General features: G+C 42.5%; 1 protein-coding gene across 4 annotated transcripts in view; it reads left to right on the forward strand.

The window, feature by feature from the left end:
* The window catches only part of LOC112466608 (unconventional myosin-XVIIIa-like), a 47,055-nt gene that overhangs the window by 20,321 nt on the left and 12,014 nt on the right, over positions 1-14,720 (forward strand). For 3 of the 4 annotated variants that reach the window (XM_025034786.1, XM_025034787.1, XM_025034788.1), the window contains 10 exons: positions 108-284; positions 502-702; positions 787-939; positions 1,021-1,604; positions 1,859-2,041; positions 2,208-2,470; positions 2,561-2,723; positions 2,810-2,984; positions 3,453-3,611; positions 3,821-4,036. In XM_025034786.1, the coding sequence (XP_024890554.1) occupies positions 108-284; positions 502-702; positions 787-939; positions 1,021-1,604; positions 1,859-2,041; positions 2,208-2,470; positions 2,561-2,723; positions 2,810-2,984; positions 3,453-3,611; positions 3,821-4,036 (2,274 nt within the window). Of the gene's footprint in view, positions 1-107; positions 285-501; positions 703-786; positions 940-1,020; positions 1,605-1,858; positions 2,042-2,207; positions 2,471-2,560; positions 2,724-2,809; positions 2,985-3,263; positions 3,360-3,452; positions 3,612-3,820; positions 4,037-14,720 lie in introns of those variants that run through there. The other variant, XM_025034791.1, reaches the window with a different exon arrangement.

Genomic DNA, 14,720 nt, shown 5'->3' on the forward strand with positions numbered 1-14,720 from the left:
CTCGACTGCGTGCTTATTAAGCACGTTTATCGAGCAATCAAACTAAACGATTTGATCCGTTGTATCTCATGCGTCATTATAATTTATTGTTGTTTGCATCTGTTTAGGCCAATCCACCTCAGTTCGATAAAGCCGAGGAACTCTCTCAGCTGCGATTTCTGAATGAATCATCCGTTCTCCACACGCTGCGGCAACGTTACGCTAGTAACTTGATACACACGTACGCAGGAGACAGCATGATCGTTATCAATCCGGTCGCGCCATTGGCGATTTATTCTGAAAAGGCAAGGCCGCTTTGGAAGTTCACTTAAACTTGTACCACAATTTCTCGATGTAACGATTCGACTTAAATTAGATTATAAAATTGTAATATTATTATGCTTTATGAGAGGGAGTTAAACAAATTTATTATCGATCTGCTTCAATGAATTTCGTATCTGTGTTACATTCTCACGCTTAAGATTCTTATCTAAAATAAATGCTTTCCGCTTCTTATTTTAGGTCGCGCACATGTTCCGAGGTTGCAAAAGCGAGGACATGCCGCCGCATATTTATGCCGTGGCGCAGTCGGCTTACAGAGGAATGCTGGCGACACGCAGGGACCATTCTCTGGTTTTCCTCGGGCGTAGCGGAGCGGGGAAAACCACGAACTTCAAACACGCCCTTCATTATCTCGTGCTGGTCGCTGGTACAGTTAATAAGGCGAGTAAAAGCATGAATGTGCGATACTATAGCACTTTCTATATACTTAGATCGTTTCTAACCGAACGTCATTCCTTTTTACAGATATTGACGATCGAGAAGCTGAATGCGCTATTCACGGTTCTTGAGGCTTTCGGAAATAGTAGAACGCATATGAATTCGAATGCGACGCGTTTCACGCAGCTCTTCAGCCTCGACTTTGATCAGTCGGGTCAAATCGCATCGGCCTCTCTACAAGTGAGAAGAATACATTTTTGCCTCGTGCCATCCATTCTCCTCTTACGTCACGAAATAAATAAATATTTTTTTTTGTTCAAGGTACTGCTGCTGGAGAAGTCGAGGATAGGTCGACGAGCAAACGGCGATCCGACGTTTCACGCCGTTTACCGTCTACTGGCGGGCGCGGAGGGCGCGTTGAGGAAAGAGTTACACCTCACAAATCTAGTCGCCGAAAACAACCCCTTTGTCACGCCCCTGCAGAAGCACGAGGACAAACAGCGGGCTATGGTCGAGTTTAACCGTATCGTCGCCGCGCTCAGGATACTCGGCATCTCCGAGGCTGACGAGAAGGTCATTTGGCTGGTGCTGGCTGGCATTTATCATTTGAGCTGTGCCGGCGCCGTGAAAGCTGGCACCAGCTCGCAGAGCAGGTGGCAGTTTGCGAGAGTCGAGTGCGCGGAGAAAGCCGCCAATCTGCTGGGCACAACGGTGGAGGAACTAAGTCGAGTGGTGTTCTCCACGAACGGAGGGGGTGCCGGAACACCGAGCACCCCGAGACCGGCTCTGAGGACACCCAGCCCGACGGACCAGGGCAAAGACGTAACAGGGCTTGACGCGCTGGAGGGTCTTCTAGTCGGACTCTACTCGGAAGTCTTCCATTGTGTCGCGGCTCTTATTAACAAGTAAATAGATTAATAAACTCATTTTGCTCGTTCAATAATTTTCGAATGTCATAAAATATTTCTTCATTCACATTATATTTTATATATTATTTGAAAAGATAAAGACACACTGATGACTTTTGAGATATTTTCTTGTAAAAGTTTGAATTTTGTATCAAAGCGTATAAACCATAAAAATTAAATTGTACAAAGTTATTAGATTCTTCATTAGTTTTTGATCAATATCTATTAGTAATACCCTTGTCATTTTTTAGATCCATATCATCCGCTGTACATACAGTCTCATCTTTGCTGCTGTGTGATTCGCCAGGTTTTCAAAATCCTGCCTCATGCGGTCGACAAACCGGTGCAACCTTCGAAGATCTTTGTCACAATTATCTGCAGGAACGTTTGCAGTTACTGTTTCACCACACTACGTTGGTAGCCCCAAAGGATAGGTACGAAATATGAGGAACAAATTTTCAAATTTTTAATCTTTTCTGAAGAGATCAGAAGTAGCCTATATTATTCATATTATTCAACGTTATAAGATTAATTCTCATTTATTCTTTATATCATTACTACATAAATATTACGGCTATCTAATTCGTAAAAATTTATCAGATACGTCCAGGAAGGCATTGATGTAGATTACGAGGACGATTATGACGAGGAAGGCATTGGATCGCCTCAAGGTTTGGTTTCTCTCCTGGATCGCGGAAGCTCGCAAAGCGCGACGATGTTGCGAACTAGTCAAAGCGATCTTAGCGGCAGCAGGCAGATGGAACGAAAAGGATTACTGTGGCTCCTGGACGAGGAGACCGTATGTCCCGGAGGCAGCGACGAAACCTTCCTGGATCGACTATTTTCTTATTACGGAGACCGAGGTAAAATTGATTTCTATCGACATTTATGCTAATTATGAATTTTATGTGTGAAAACAATAATGTACATAAGATACATCGTTGCTGTTACAGATCACCAAATGCTTCTTCGGAAAGCGCCGGGCAACAATCAATTCGTTTTGCAACATCTACTAGGAACGAATCCTGTACTTTACACCGCGACCGGTTGGCTTAAGGCTACACGCGAGAATCCTGTCGCCAAGAGTGCCATTACGATACTTCAGGAAAGCACAAGGTAACGTTGCAGTCTTGTTTATCGAACTTTTCCATAACTAATTAAATAAATTACGTTATTGTATTTTTATGTTATTAAAATTCTAGAGAACATGTAAGCATGTTGTTCGTAAGTGCTCGGGGTGCTGGAGTTTCCGGTGCTTTATGCGGTTCTATGCCGGGACTCGAAGGCTCGCAATCGTTGAGGCGAGCCTCGAGCATACGGAGGACATTCACTGCCGTAAAAAGAAAGAACGTTTGTCTACAAGTGAAATTCACCGTAGTGAGTATTAAGGCCTTTCTAGGTGGCAATTTGAATTAGTACCGTTTCAAATTTTTGCTCCCTTTATGAGCGAAATTTCGATTTTGTTTCGAATCACTCTTGAAATATTCGCGGCATCGATAAGTCGATCTATTTCCCTTGCCGCTATTTGTGGATTGGTCGACGCGGTGTCAAAGATCAGACACAATTATCGTGTTCCATAAAACATTATCGCAAGGCCGCACAAGCATCGTGCAAGCTAGCTTAACGCGAATTGACCTTCGCCCCGAGCGAGACGCGAGATACTCGCTGAAAATGTTCGGTGAAATCTGCGTTACGACGGTCGGATACTACCTTGTGGTGTTGCTGATTTTTCTCTTTCTCGGTCTCTATCTAGTAAGAACAATCGAATGATTCTTTATTTATCTCGCTTCATTTATACATCTCCGACACATTAAGCGGAAAAGTACAAGCGTTAATTGTCTCCAGGATGGCCTCGTAGAAACACTACGGAGAACTCGCGTCAAGTTTGTGCACTGCCTTCTGCCTCAACATAACGCCGGTTGTACGGACAACAAGAGTCTCCTGTCCGTGAAATCGAATCAGAGCGAGGACAGCGTTATTAATGTGCCTCTTCTACGATCTCAGGTAAAGTTATTATATTATTAAATCTTTTAAAGAAGAGAGTAAAAAATAAAATCTTACAAGAACAATGAGACAACAGTTTCACATTATCGGCGATACTTTCCAAGCACCGCTTTTATAAAGTTTAATAAATTTCACTAGTATTTTATTATTATTTATTTTTTTAGATTTAATATCGTATCTAATGCACGTATTCCGACATGCTTGTACAGATTCGCGGGAGCCAGATAATCGACGCTGTCCGCTTACACAAGGTTGGATTCCCGAAGCATATGTCTCTAGGCGAGTTCAGACGTCGATTTGGACTGTTGTCAAGCGACGTGAACGCACGGCCCGGAAGCCCCGTGACCGATGAACGTCGCGCCGTGGAAGACATGCTTCTCACCGTCGATGTCGATCCCGCGTCCTACCGAGTCGGTCAAAGCCAGGTGAGTAAACATTTCTTCGAGAACACGCATAACTCGGACTTCCAGCATAAACGTAGAAAGTTAGACGCGCCATCAAAAATAGCGAAAACGTTATTAATCACCTATGGAATCTGCATCGAATAATATCTATTGCGAGAAAGTTTGTTAAGAAATTTTATCAAGTATGAAATGCTTCGTGCTGAGTATACGACCTCTGAGAAAAGATAAAAATGTGACAGAAGTTACTTAATACGAAAAGATCGCGGTAAAATAAGGTCGAGCGGAGACTAATAAATAATTTATCAAATCGCTTATATGTCGGATGGTGAGAAGAAGTGGTACGTTAACGATCGAGTTATACACATAACACGAGGGCTGTTAGAAAGCCGTGATGTGTTCTGTACCTCATAAGCTTATCGTCTTATTATTCACGAAATCGTGACATCCCGTATGCCGCGCGCACGCACGGCTCTTTTTTCTGACCTCCGGAGTATAATACCCGCTTTCTAATAGTTTTACAACCCGAGAAGCTTATAAATTTTTACAACGCACCGAGCGCAAATAGCCGCGCAGATTTTTTCTGGCGCGGTGAAGAAGCGACGTCGTTTTACGGCGCGACACGCGCAGAAAAGCGCTTTCGTCTCGCAGCTCGAGACGACGTGTCAACGCACTTTCGCTGACCGGCCAAGAAGTCGTTAATGGAATTCAGAAGGGAAAATGACGGCCGCGTCCATGGGCGTTGTGCAAATCATCGCGGCCGACGCTTCCGCGAGCCGATAATTGTTCTCGTCACGAAGACGATCGAGCATCGCCGCCTCGCGGGAGCCCATCAACATCCGTTCTCCGGAGCATGACTAAACATTCAGACCTTATGGCTTATTCAAGAATATATTTATAGAGAGAACATCATCCTTTCAAGAAGCTACGTTTCTGTTTAAAAAAAACACAACATCGTTAATCGCGAGTTTTATATTTGAACAAGAATTACTTTCTACTTCGATCTTGACTCCAATTCTGATAATTACATTATTATCAGATCAATATTATTTTAAGAGCTCGATTGATAACGAGGTATGAAGATATCGTGTTTCACGTCAGGCTGAACGTAACGCCAAGAGGAGAATTTACACGAAACAGTGAAAATTAGGAGGAAAGGAAAGGAGGTGGAGTTCAACGAGGTCGCACGCGCTTATTCTTTCGGTAATTTCGCCTGCGGAAATGCGCTTTCCACAAGTCGATGACGCGCCGTCAGATCGTATTCTGTGTTACAGGTGCCGCAATTCGGAATACTCGCTCGCACACCTTCATCGTAACTGATACGATTTCTCTGTACTTGAATCGTGAACGTGCATCGGGGACAAAATCAAAAATTCAGTTTTTTTGTCAATAATTTTCTTTACGTTAGAAGAAGCGTTATAAAGTTGTATATAAACGTTCCGCGATTAAACTTTTACAGATTACTCTTTTGAGATTTTATCGAGTTGCAATAAAACAAATTAATCGTTGTCATAAATTTCTCTTGCTTACGCGTGGAAGTTTTATGGAAAGTAAATATTTGTCGTCAAATCGGCAATAGGTAACAGTGTCTCGTCGCACCTGTTAGGTTCGTACATTTTTACGGGAAAGGACCACAAGCGATCTGTCTGTTTGTGCATTTCACCAGCTGTACGTGACACGCAAAACCAGCTTCGCCGGCGGAGCTTCGCGGCTTTCACTTTGCAGTGCCCGTAGCTTGCGGCGCGGCGACTCGCCGCCGCGCCGCGTCGAAAGGCAGACTTTATGTAAATTTTACGCATAAATTAAGCGACGTACTGGCAAACGCACTTGGCACGCGATCCGAATGCACCATTTCCACCTTGAGAGAACAATATGTCGGTCGAGATTTCTTTTCCCGTTCATGTCGGCGCCTCAAATTCGTTGTTCCGAAACCCACGACTTTCCGATTTCGCGGGATCTGCACTTGTTCCGCTCCTCGTCGTACGTTATTCATGAACACGTGTTGACGGAAAAAACTATCACCTAGGAAGCAGCGTTTCTTCCAGAACGAGATCGTCGTTGCAGGACGTTTTACTGCAGAATACGTCGGATGAATTTAAAGTTTCTGCGAGAGAATTCAAGTCATCATGTCGCAGTCGGTATTGTGTTGAAACTTTTTAAAAATATGCCCCGTGCATTCTACGTCATTATTGGCGTATGAATGCCATTTCATAGGGGAACATGTCACAACAGTGACTCGCGATATTATTTTAAGAAGGTGAAGTGCACGGTGTGATGGCCGTCGCGCGAAACAGGCACAAAGCGATACCTAAAACTGACTCTGTGTGCATCTTTTATACGAGACGATCAACCGTTAACTCCGTTTATTCGAACGACTCGTTGCGCGCTGTAAGTTATGCGGCGGTCATTTACCTCTGTGTCTGTGATAACCATACACAGCAGAAGCTCAGCGAGGCTCTCTATGACGTATATCCATGCATACGTTACATAAATACGGCCATTCTTCTCGAGCTTTCGTGATTTTTAACAGCAAGAGATATAAATCAGATTTCTGCTCCAGTAAGATTCAAACTGAGATTATATTTGTAAAATCGATGCACGCGAAAAATCCCAAAAATGTGTTAATTCTTAGATTATATACCATCTAAAAGAAATCACGTTTTTATTATTTATCACGTGTTTTGTATAAATAAACGGGTCTAGATATATTAAACACATCCGTGCTCCGAAACGATTTATCGCAGATGCATCATCTCGAAAACGTCAGGACTATGCATCTAACGTCGCACTAAAATATACACTAAAACATTAATTCTATTTTGCGATTAAAAATGTAGCGTAAATTACACTTATTGAAATTTACGGAGGAAATCGTTCCTGGATTATGTGCATTATCGCGTACACGCCGATTTAGGTTCGTTGACTTTTGCGCGGCTCGCCGCGCATCGTTTCTCTTCCAGTCTCTGGGCCCCTCCTCCTTTACCTTTTACCTTTACCTTGGCCTTGCCTGACGCCTCGTTTCACCTCTACACGAAATCCCCGTCTGTCCCAAAGAAACGGATAATACAAAACACTTCGACCAGTACCATCCGTTTCCTGCAGTTTGTTAAAACATTTGACATATACTTGCAAATTGAAGAAATATAATAAAGTTCAATATATAAATGCAGTATTTGGAAAAGTCATACAATCGCATTATTTAAAGATATTCATTTATAGAAAATTATATTAATAAGTCATCTTTTAGTTTTTATATTCTAAAATTCATGAAATTGTTAAAACTCGTAGAACAGTATAGAAAGATAAATCTCATAGATCTCTCACTTAATATGCGATGATATAATCTATTGATAATTATACAAATGCTCGCGGGCAGAATTTGAATTCTAAATATTCCATTGAACCAAGTCTTACAAAAGAAATCGAAATTAACGAATGTCTGAGTGTGCAGTATGAATTTAAACGAGATAGTGGCGATATATAAAGTGTCCCAGAAACCGCGCGTTCCACTAAAGAAGAGTCACGAGCTCGTTTATCTAAAAGAAAAACTGAGAAGATGCTTTAGATATTAATGGTTACAAATAAGTCCACTTGAAAGCCTGCTTGAAAATATATTATGTATCCTCGTGTGAAGCGAATTCATGGTCACGCCGCATGCCGAGAAAGAAATGCGAATTAAATGTTGACGACGCAGGTTGAAGTCATCTTCATCTTTCATAATAAAGGTCTTACGCGCTACTATTTCTCTCGCGCAACCTACGTTTGTAATCCAAATGGAAAGTCATCGCGCCCATTTCATATGGATGCGTACGCATTTACCGCTTCCTGATTCCGCAGAAGCTTAATCGGAACAGCTGCAAACTATCGACGTCATGCCAAGTTGTGTATCGGCGCCGGACGAATCGCCGTATAATCTAGTTGCCTGATCTATAATATCCGATGTTCCGACGAGCGATTTACAATACACGTGGCCTCTTTCGCGATACCCAACGTCGCGAATATTTTTAACAGAGGACGAATATGTTTCTAGAATTTTACCAGCACTAGGATCTATCAAGCCCCACATTATCTTTGTTACTTTTTTTTTAATTCCGAAAGTGCATTTCTCATTTACATTGTAAAAAAAAAACGACAATAGAATCCAGTATTATATATGATTGTCCGATCGTAAATATATCCTGAGAGAGGGAAAAAAAGCACGCTTGTGACTTTCTCGTGGCCCACATACAAATTGCTGTACTGGTCCTTACTGGTTCGCCATCTCCGCCAATCCATTTGCAGTTTTGCACCGCGAAGATATCACAGGCCTCCTTACATCTCGTTCGGCCTTTCATTTCTTCCCACCTAAGTGCACCTGCACGAGATGCAACTTTAAAAAGAGATCCTCGCACGTAACCGAGAGATTTTACGAAAGCTTCTCGGAAGAAACGTCCTAATTACTGAAAATAAAACCCCTCCCAGTGGAAACTTCGCACGAAAACACGGAAGTTGTTAGGATCTAAAATAATACGACATGAGGGATTAAATTACACGCATTACTTTATCCGTGACATAACGACGTTCGCGCGGAGGTGACATTTCCTGGAACGTTATAATTACGAAGTGCAAATTACATGACCGTCAAATGAATCTCCCGTCATTTTAGAGGGTGTCTACGTATACAGTCTTTCCTTGCCGACGCCGTGGTCGCCTTCATTTCCCGTCATTGCCAGCGCAATCGTCTGGTCCGCTCACGGCGTTATCGCCATGCAAGCGGAAAAAAAACCAGAATGACCGGGAGAACAAGGTTTTTCCATGTCTTTCCCGGAGTTACATATCCCGCCCGAGGAAACGGTAACCTCGCTTCTGTCTCGATAGTCTGTCTCTACTGCATCGCGTATAGCAGCCGGTTCCTGTTCACGCGACGCGAAGAAGCTCGGTGGTCTTATGCTCTACGCAACATCGTTGCATTAAGCTCAACTCTTTCCGGTATATCTGGTTCGTAATACATCTTATTTTCCCTTCTCGTCGGGGCTGTAATTTCCCGCCGTCGGTCATGGCAGCCTTGCAATCATGATGAACTACGTTTTCCGTTTCTAAGCGCGATCCTCGATCCTTTTTTTTTTAAAGACTCATTATCGTCCCTAGGTACCCTTTCTTTCAAAAATATAAAGAAAACGATATTTTCAAATGCGTTTCTTGTCGGGTTTTCCGAGAAAATAATCAAGCTGTGAATTTACGACAGACATCAATGTATTTTCGGACATAGCGTTATTCAAGTCGATCGTGTCCGTTTAAACGTACGTCACGGTTACCGAAATATTCGGCGCCAACGTTTCCATGGCGGAAGTGCGACCGTTGCTGAAACGCGCGTGCCTTCGATTACTGCGTGTCTCGAATCTCGAGCGATCGGCATGCCAAGTAATTCCGTGAGGCGCCAAGTGGAAACGGCGCGAGCGTGCCCTAACTTCGCTAGAATATTGATTCTTCCGAGCAAGTACCGTACAATTAATGATCCTTTGTGTGCGCGTACACGCTATAACGATCGTATTACAACGTGATCTAAATTAGCGAACACTAATTTAGGCTAGGAGCTGATTAGCCGATTAAAACGCAGGATAGAACACGTGCTAGATCATAGTAAAACAGTTCAGTTGATCTAAATAAATCTACAAGTCAATCCGCAACATTTAAAATGGATCTGTTCGAAAATAATATTAACAGAGTTATCATAAAGATTAAATTTTACATTATGTAATCTTTAATTAATAATTTAATACAAACCGTGTAAATCGTACATTTCAACGATTCACTGATAAATGAATTAAATTATCTCAATTTTCCTAGCCTTTTGCTATTATGGAAGAAAGATCCATTATATTTATGTACTACAGCTTATCTTGATTACCGCAAATTACGGGTAAAACACGATATAGACGTGCATACAAATCTCACGTAGCTCCAGAGCGCATTTCAACCGACTATCAATTCGCACTTGGTAGTGTTAAGGGATTTTAGTGACAGTAGACTACTAATCACGATGTACACCGATGGAGAAACGCGATTAGTTATCCAACAAGCTTGCGTGCCTAGGTCAGGTTCGCACGACAATCTCGGCAACAAGCCAGATCGAGATCGCGGAATCTATCCTGCCACCCACGATCGACGCTCTAATGCGGAGGAGTAACAAATTAAATCCGGTATCAACAACACACAATAGTCAATATATGACTATCTCTACATATCTCTTAACAAGTTTTCCGAATACACACATTCTAATAATATTCGTGTGATACATCATGTTCGTTATTATTATTTCTTATCCTTTTTTCGATTTTTCAAAAAATTCATTTTACAGGACGTTTAAAATCTTCTCTCGACGCTAATTGTCTCATCTTTATATCCGTTATTCTGAAGCCATTTTTATAGCTTCTCGAGATTAGTTCAGCTAATTTAAGATTCGTCAAATATCAGAAAGAAGAGGATGACCGAAGAAGCTACCAGCGCGATTAAATGTCGAGCGCGTGTATCGCACGTTGGGTGCATCACACCGTCGAGTTTTTCACACGGCTCTATTTTCCCTTTGTCGGAAAGCGGAAACGCTGCATACCGCGTTCTTCAGCATCGCTCAACCTCGGCGTCGTCTACGGAGCCCCCGAGTCGGGGTCAGATTCCTTATTTCTACCCACCCCGCGCGGTTAATTGCGACAAGCTAGACGTAACTTCCTCGTGCTTTTCTTTCGGCCCCTGAGAAGAAACGTGGCTGCGAGGCAGCGGCACCGGCGGCATCCAACCGTTAATTGGCCCGGCTTATCGCGCGTAGGTGCTCGATGTCCTTCTGATAAGACTCGCGTTCGCCAGGCGCGCGGAACGGACCGCGCGCATTTACGAGACGGATCTGGATCTCGGTCTCTACTTTCTAGAAAACTAATTGCTCGTTAAGTGTATTACGATTAAATCAGACATCGGTCATAAATACAACACGGAATCGGGTTCTTTTTCACTTTCCGTATACGCGTGTGGATGTAGGTGTTTTGCGACATATTTCTAATTATCATCAACTTTCCCAATGGATATGATAAGATTAGCATAAAATATGATATGTGTATATTTATATTAATATTTATGACTAAATTATTAGGTCGATGGGTTTACAAATTATATTAGATACTGTGCTTATGTTATAGTATGAGACTTTTCAAATGTTTTATCGAAAATTTTCCAAATAAAGGTGAATATACTTTTCAACTTTCTAAGAGATAATTGCCGGTTAAGAAAATCACACCACGATGAAATCAGACGTGCGACGAGCATAATGCACGAAACGAGTTATTTTTTACTTTCTTCTTTTACTCTCTATGCTTCGGGCAAAATCGTTCGAGCGGCGCAATTTATAAGCTGTCCTTACTTCACTCTTATGAACGGGAGCGAGGCGTAAGAATGAAACGTTACGCGCGAAATGGACCTTGATAAGATTTCGGGCAAAGAGGAGCGATAAACTTTACGACGATATGAATAATCGCGAGCGTAGACGCCGGATTCCGTCCCGATTAAACAAAAGTACGTGGAAATGTCTGATGGATCAGAAAGAAGTTCGCGATTTCGTAACGCGGCCAGAGCTCTTTTCTCCTCTTATGTGGCTCCCTTCTCTCGTCGTCTCGTCTCGTCTCTCCTTTCTCCCGTTCGTCAGTAGGCCAGCGGACATTCTCGCCGGCCGCTTTCCAACGCGCTGGCCGCGCGTCTGCTTCGAATTTCTTCGCCGCAGCTATATCCCCGCGAAAGATCTATCGATCCGACGCGACGCGACGGACGAACGGCGGAGATGCAGGGACCTTTTCTACGTGTCCGAGGCGAACGGCCCCACGTCCCCGTTTCCGCAATACGTTTGAAAAATTCGCGGGGCCGGCGCGAGCCGAGCGCGAGCCGGCGAAAAGGCGATTTCCTGGATTTCTTGTATAAATCGTGAATTCTCACGTATGCATCACGCGGCCTACGCGTGTTCTCTTCTCTGCAAATTATTATTTTACTCGGGTCTCTATTCGCGAAGACTAACCGCGGACGTTTCGCCGGACGATTTTGTCGAGGAGGACCAGATCGAAAGGCAAAAAGCGAGCGAGCGAAATGGGAATCGCCGAGTGCCTTATTCGGGTAGATAAGAAAACAAGAGAGAGAGAGGCCTGCCGGTCCGGACCGGTCCTCGGTCCATTTGGCAGTGCCTCGATACTCCATTCAAGGTTCACCTGTCACGACACACCAAATCTCCAATCCCTTTCCCTTGCACTTTCGAATCCGTGAAATTTTCTCGATACCATATCTCTCATGCATATTCAAACGAACGCGCGTTATAACTGTTCACGCGAAGATTATAGCGACAACAAAAACACTCGGAGTCGAAAGTCGGAACGTCGAAGACCCATAATCGGAATACATTAGAGAGTCAATATTATTCATCATTTGCGTAATCGCACGATTTTGATTAATTGAGTCGCTCCTCTTCCGACACCTGAGATTTATTGTATGATATCTCGCGGTACACGAATGTGCCGGTGTGGCGGGCAGCAGGAGCAGGGGACCACGTACGTGTTCGAATAGATTTATGCATGTGTTGGTGACACATCACCTGCATGGTGGGGACGAAATGGAGGGACATGCACCTGATGCGGAACGAGCTTTCCGACGATGCGACGACTGTGCGACCATGCCTGCAGTTCGCGGTTGATCTCGGTCGAGATCGAGACGTCGTCGGACGACGACCATCCTTCGGCCTTGACATTGCGCAGCGAGCGCGAACGAAAGGGTCGCTTTTTTTCGCTCCGGAATTGTTCGCGGAGTAACGCATATATGCGTTTCTGAGTGCGAGTGCGTAATCCCGGTCGATCGTTCTGATGGTGATCGGCGGAAATGTTTGCTCAAGATAAATAATCAATTGTTTAGGACATTCGGAGAAAAAGGTGCTGCCAGCGTACGACTTATACGTCTTGCGTTTTAAACTATGAGAAATGGGGCACAAATATTAAACTATGTAAAATGGGGAACAAATATTCTCAAATCTGTAATTCGCATTGTTGAAATACGATTCGTTCAATTCGTGTCGTTGAACTTTCGGTACCGGAAATAATAAAGCTACTTATTATCGAATCTGCTCAAAATTAATTGCAGATTTTATAATACCTCTTGTTCTCGTAATTATTTCTTAAGAAAACGGTGCTTCAGAGGAATTCCTTTATTTCTCTGAATACCAAACGGTTTATTATAATCCCAGTAAAAATTCACGAAGGTCAGCGAGGCGCGACGTAGGGAAGCACATACGTTTTGCGCTTCACAAGCGAAGTCTGTGGAGCCGAGGGAAGAAGAGAAAGAGAGAGAGAGAGAAAGAAAAAGAGAGAAAGTCGTCGATTTCTTAATTAACCTGCGAGAGAAAGAGAGGGAGAAAGTCTATAGCCACCGGTACCTGTTAGCTGCGATAACGGTAAACGTCATCGGCTTGGAAGTAAAGCACCGAGCCGCTCGAGTGCTTTCTCATTGCCAAACGACGGAGAGATGCCGGTATTATGATCCTGTACAATCGTTACAGGAAAGTAGTCGAATTGACCCGCGCGGAGATCGATGGTCTTTACTTTGCGGTTTTGGCCTTTGCTTTATTCGAACGTAACTGCTTAAAGTGAACACTTTAACCTGTCAATATTTATACAGTTTGATAATATTTTCTCGATTTTTCAATTTTCAATTAATCTCTATAAATAAAAATTGTACAATAGATAATTTTTTCGAGAAATGTAATTATGTTTTCGATTATGAGAGACACATTATTACATAAAAAATGCAAATAATAAAAACAAATGTTATCTGGCACGCAGTAAATTATACTCTTCTTCTGTGTTAATGTAATTCTGAGAGCTATAGCCGGTTTATATTATTCTCACATCTGGTCAGCGACTTATACCATCGAATCATCATTGCTTTTCGTCGTCGATATCGCTAATCAATGAATCCCGTTCTGAGTGGGCTTTTTATCTGCATACAAAGCGACAGTGTGTTTCGATTTAAGACGATGAAGAAGAGAGGACACGGTTGACATAATTTATTTTGCATATAATAAGGTTCTCTTACCAGAGAGTAACAGATTTAAAATAATCTTCAATATATAATTTCCATATTTACTGATTGGCTCATTCGTGTAACGGTTGCTTTATCTCGACGCAGGAAATATCGTCTCACTCGAAATTAATGAAGAAAATGTTTAAAGACTTCAACGTTTCGTTTCTGTCGACTTTAGTACAGACATTCGTTTAACGGGTGTTTTATCTCGAAACGAAGATTCGCGTCGTCCCGTCATGTAATTAATGGGAGGAAGACACGGTCGGAATTGCCAAATGTATACTTTACACAATATCTCTGTTGCGCGTTTAATTAACCAAGTTACAGCACATTTAACGCGCGGTTTCTGCATTTATTAGCGTTTCTTGACGATCTATTTATTTCATCATAAAATACGTAATCTACTGGTATATCAGAAAATTAAATTCTAACAAATTTCAAGCCATAAATTGAGACAATTTAAATTAAGCAGAATACAGTTTCTTCATAACAAAGATTAAATAATAAAAATTTTAACAAAATAGTAGTATAATTGAAGAATAATGTAAAAAGTAAACAGATTTTATTTTACGTTATCAAAAATTCTCGTCAGTTTCGGTAAAACTTCAAGATTTAATATATGTATCTGTTT

Source organism: Temnothorax curvispinosus, unplaced genomic scaffold, assembly GCF_003070985.1.
Source record: "Temnothorax curvispinosus isolate PA1 unplaced genomic scaffold, ASM307098v1 QBEX01016430.1, whole genome shotgun sequence".
Taxonomy (NCBI): domain Eukaryota; kingdom Metazoa; phylum Arthropoda; class Insecta; order Hymenoptera; family Formicidae; genus Temnothorax; species Temnothorax curvispinosus.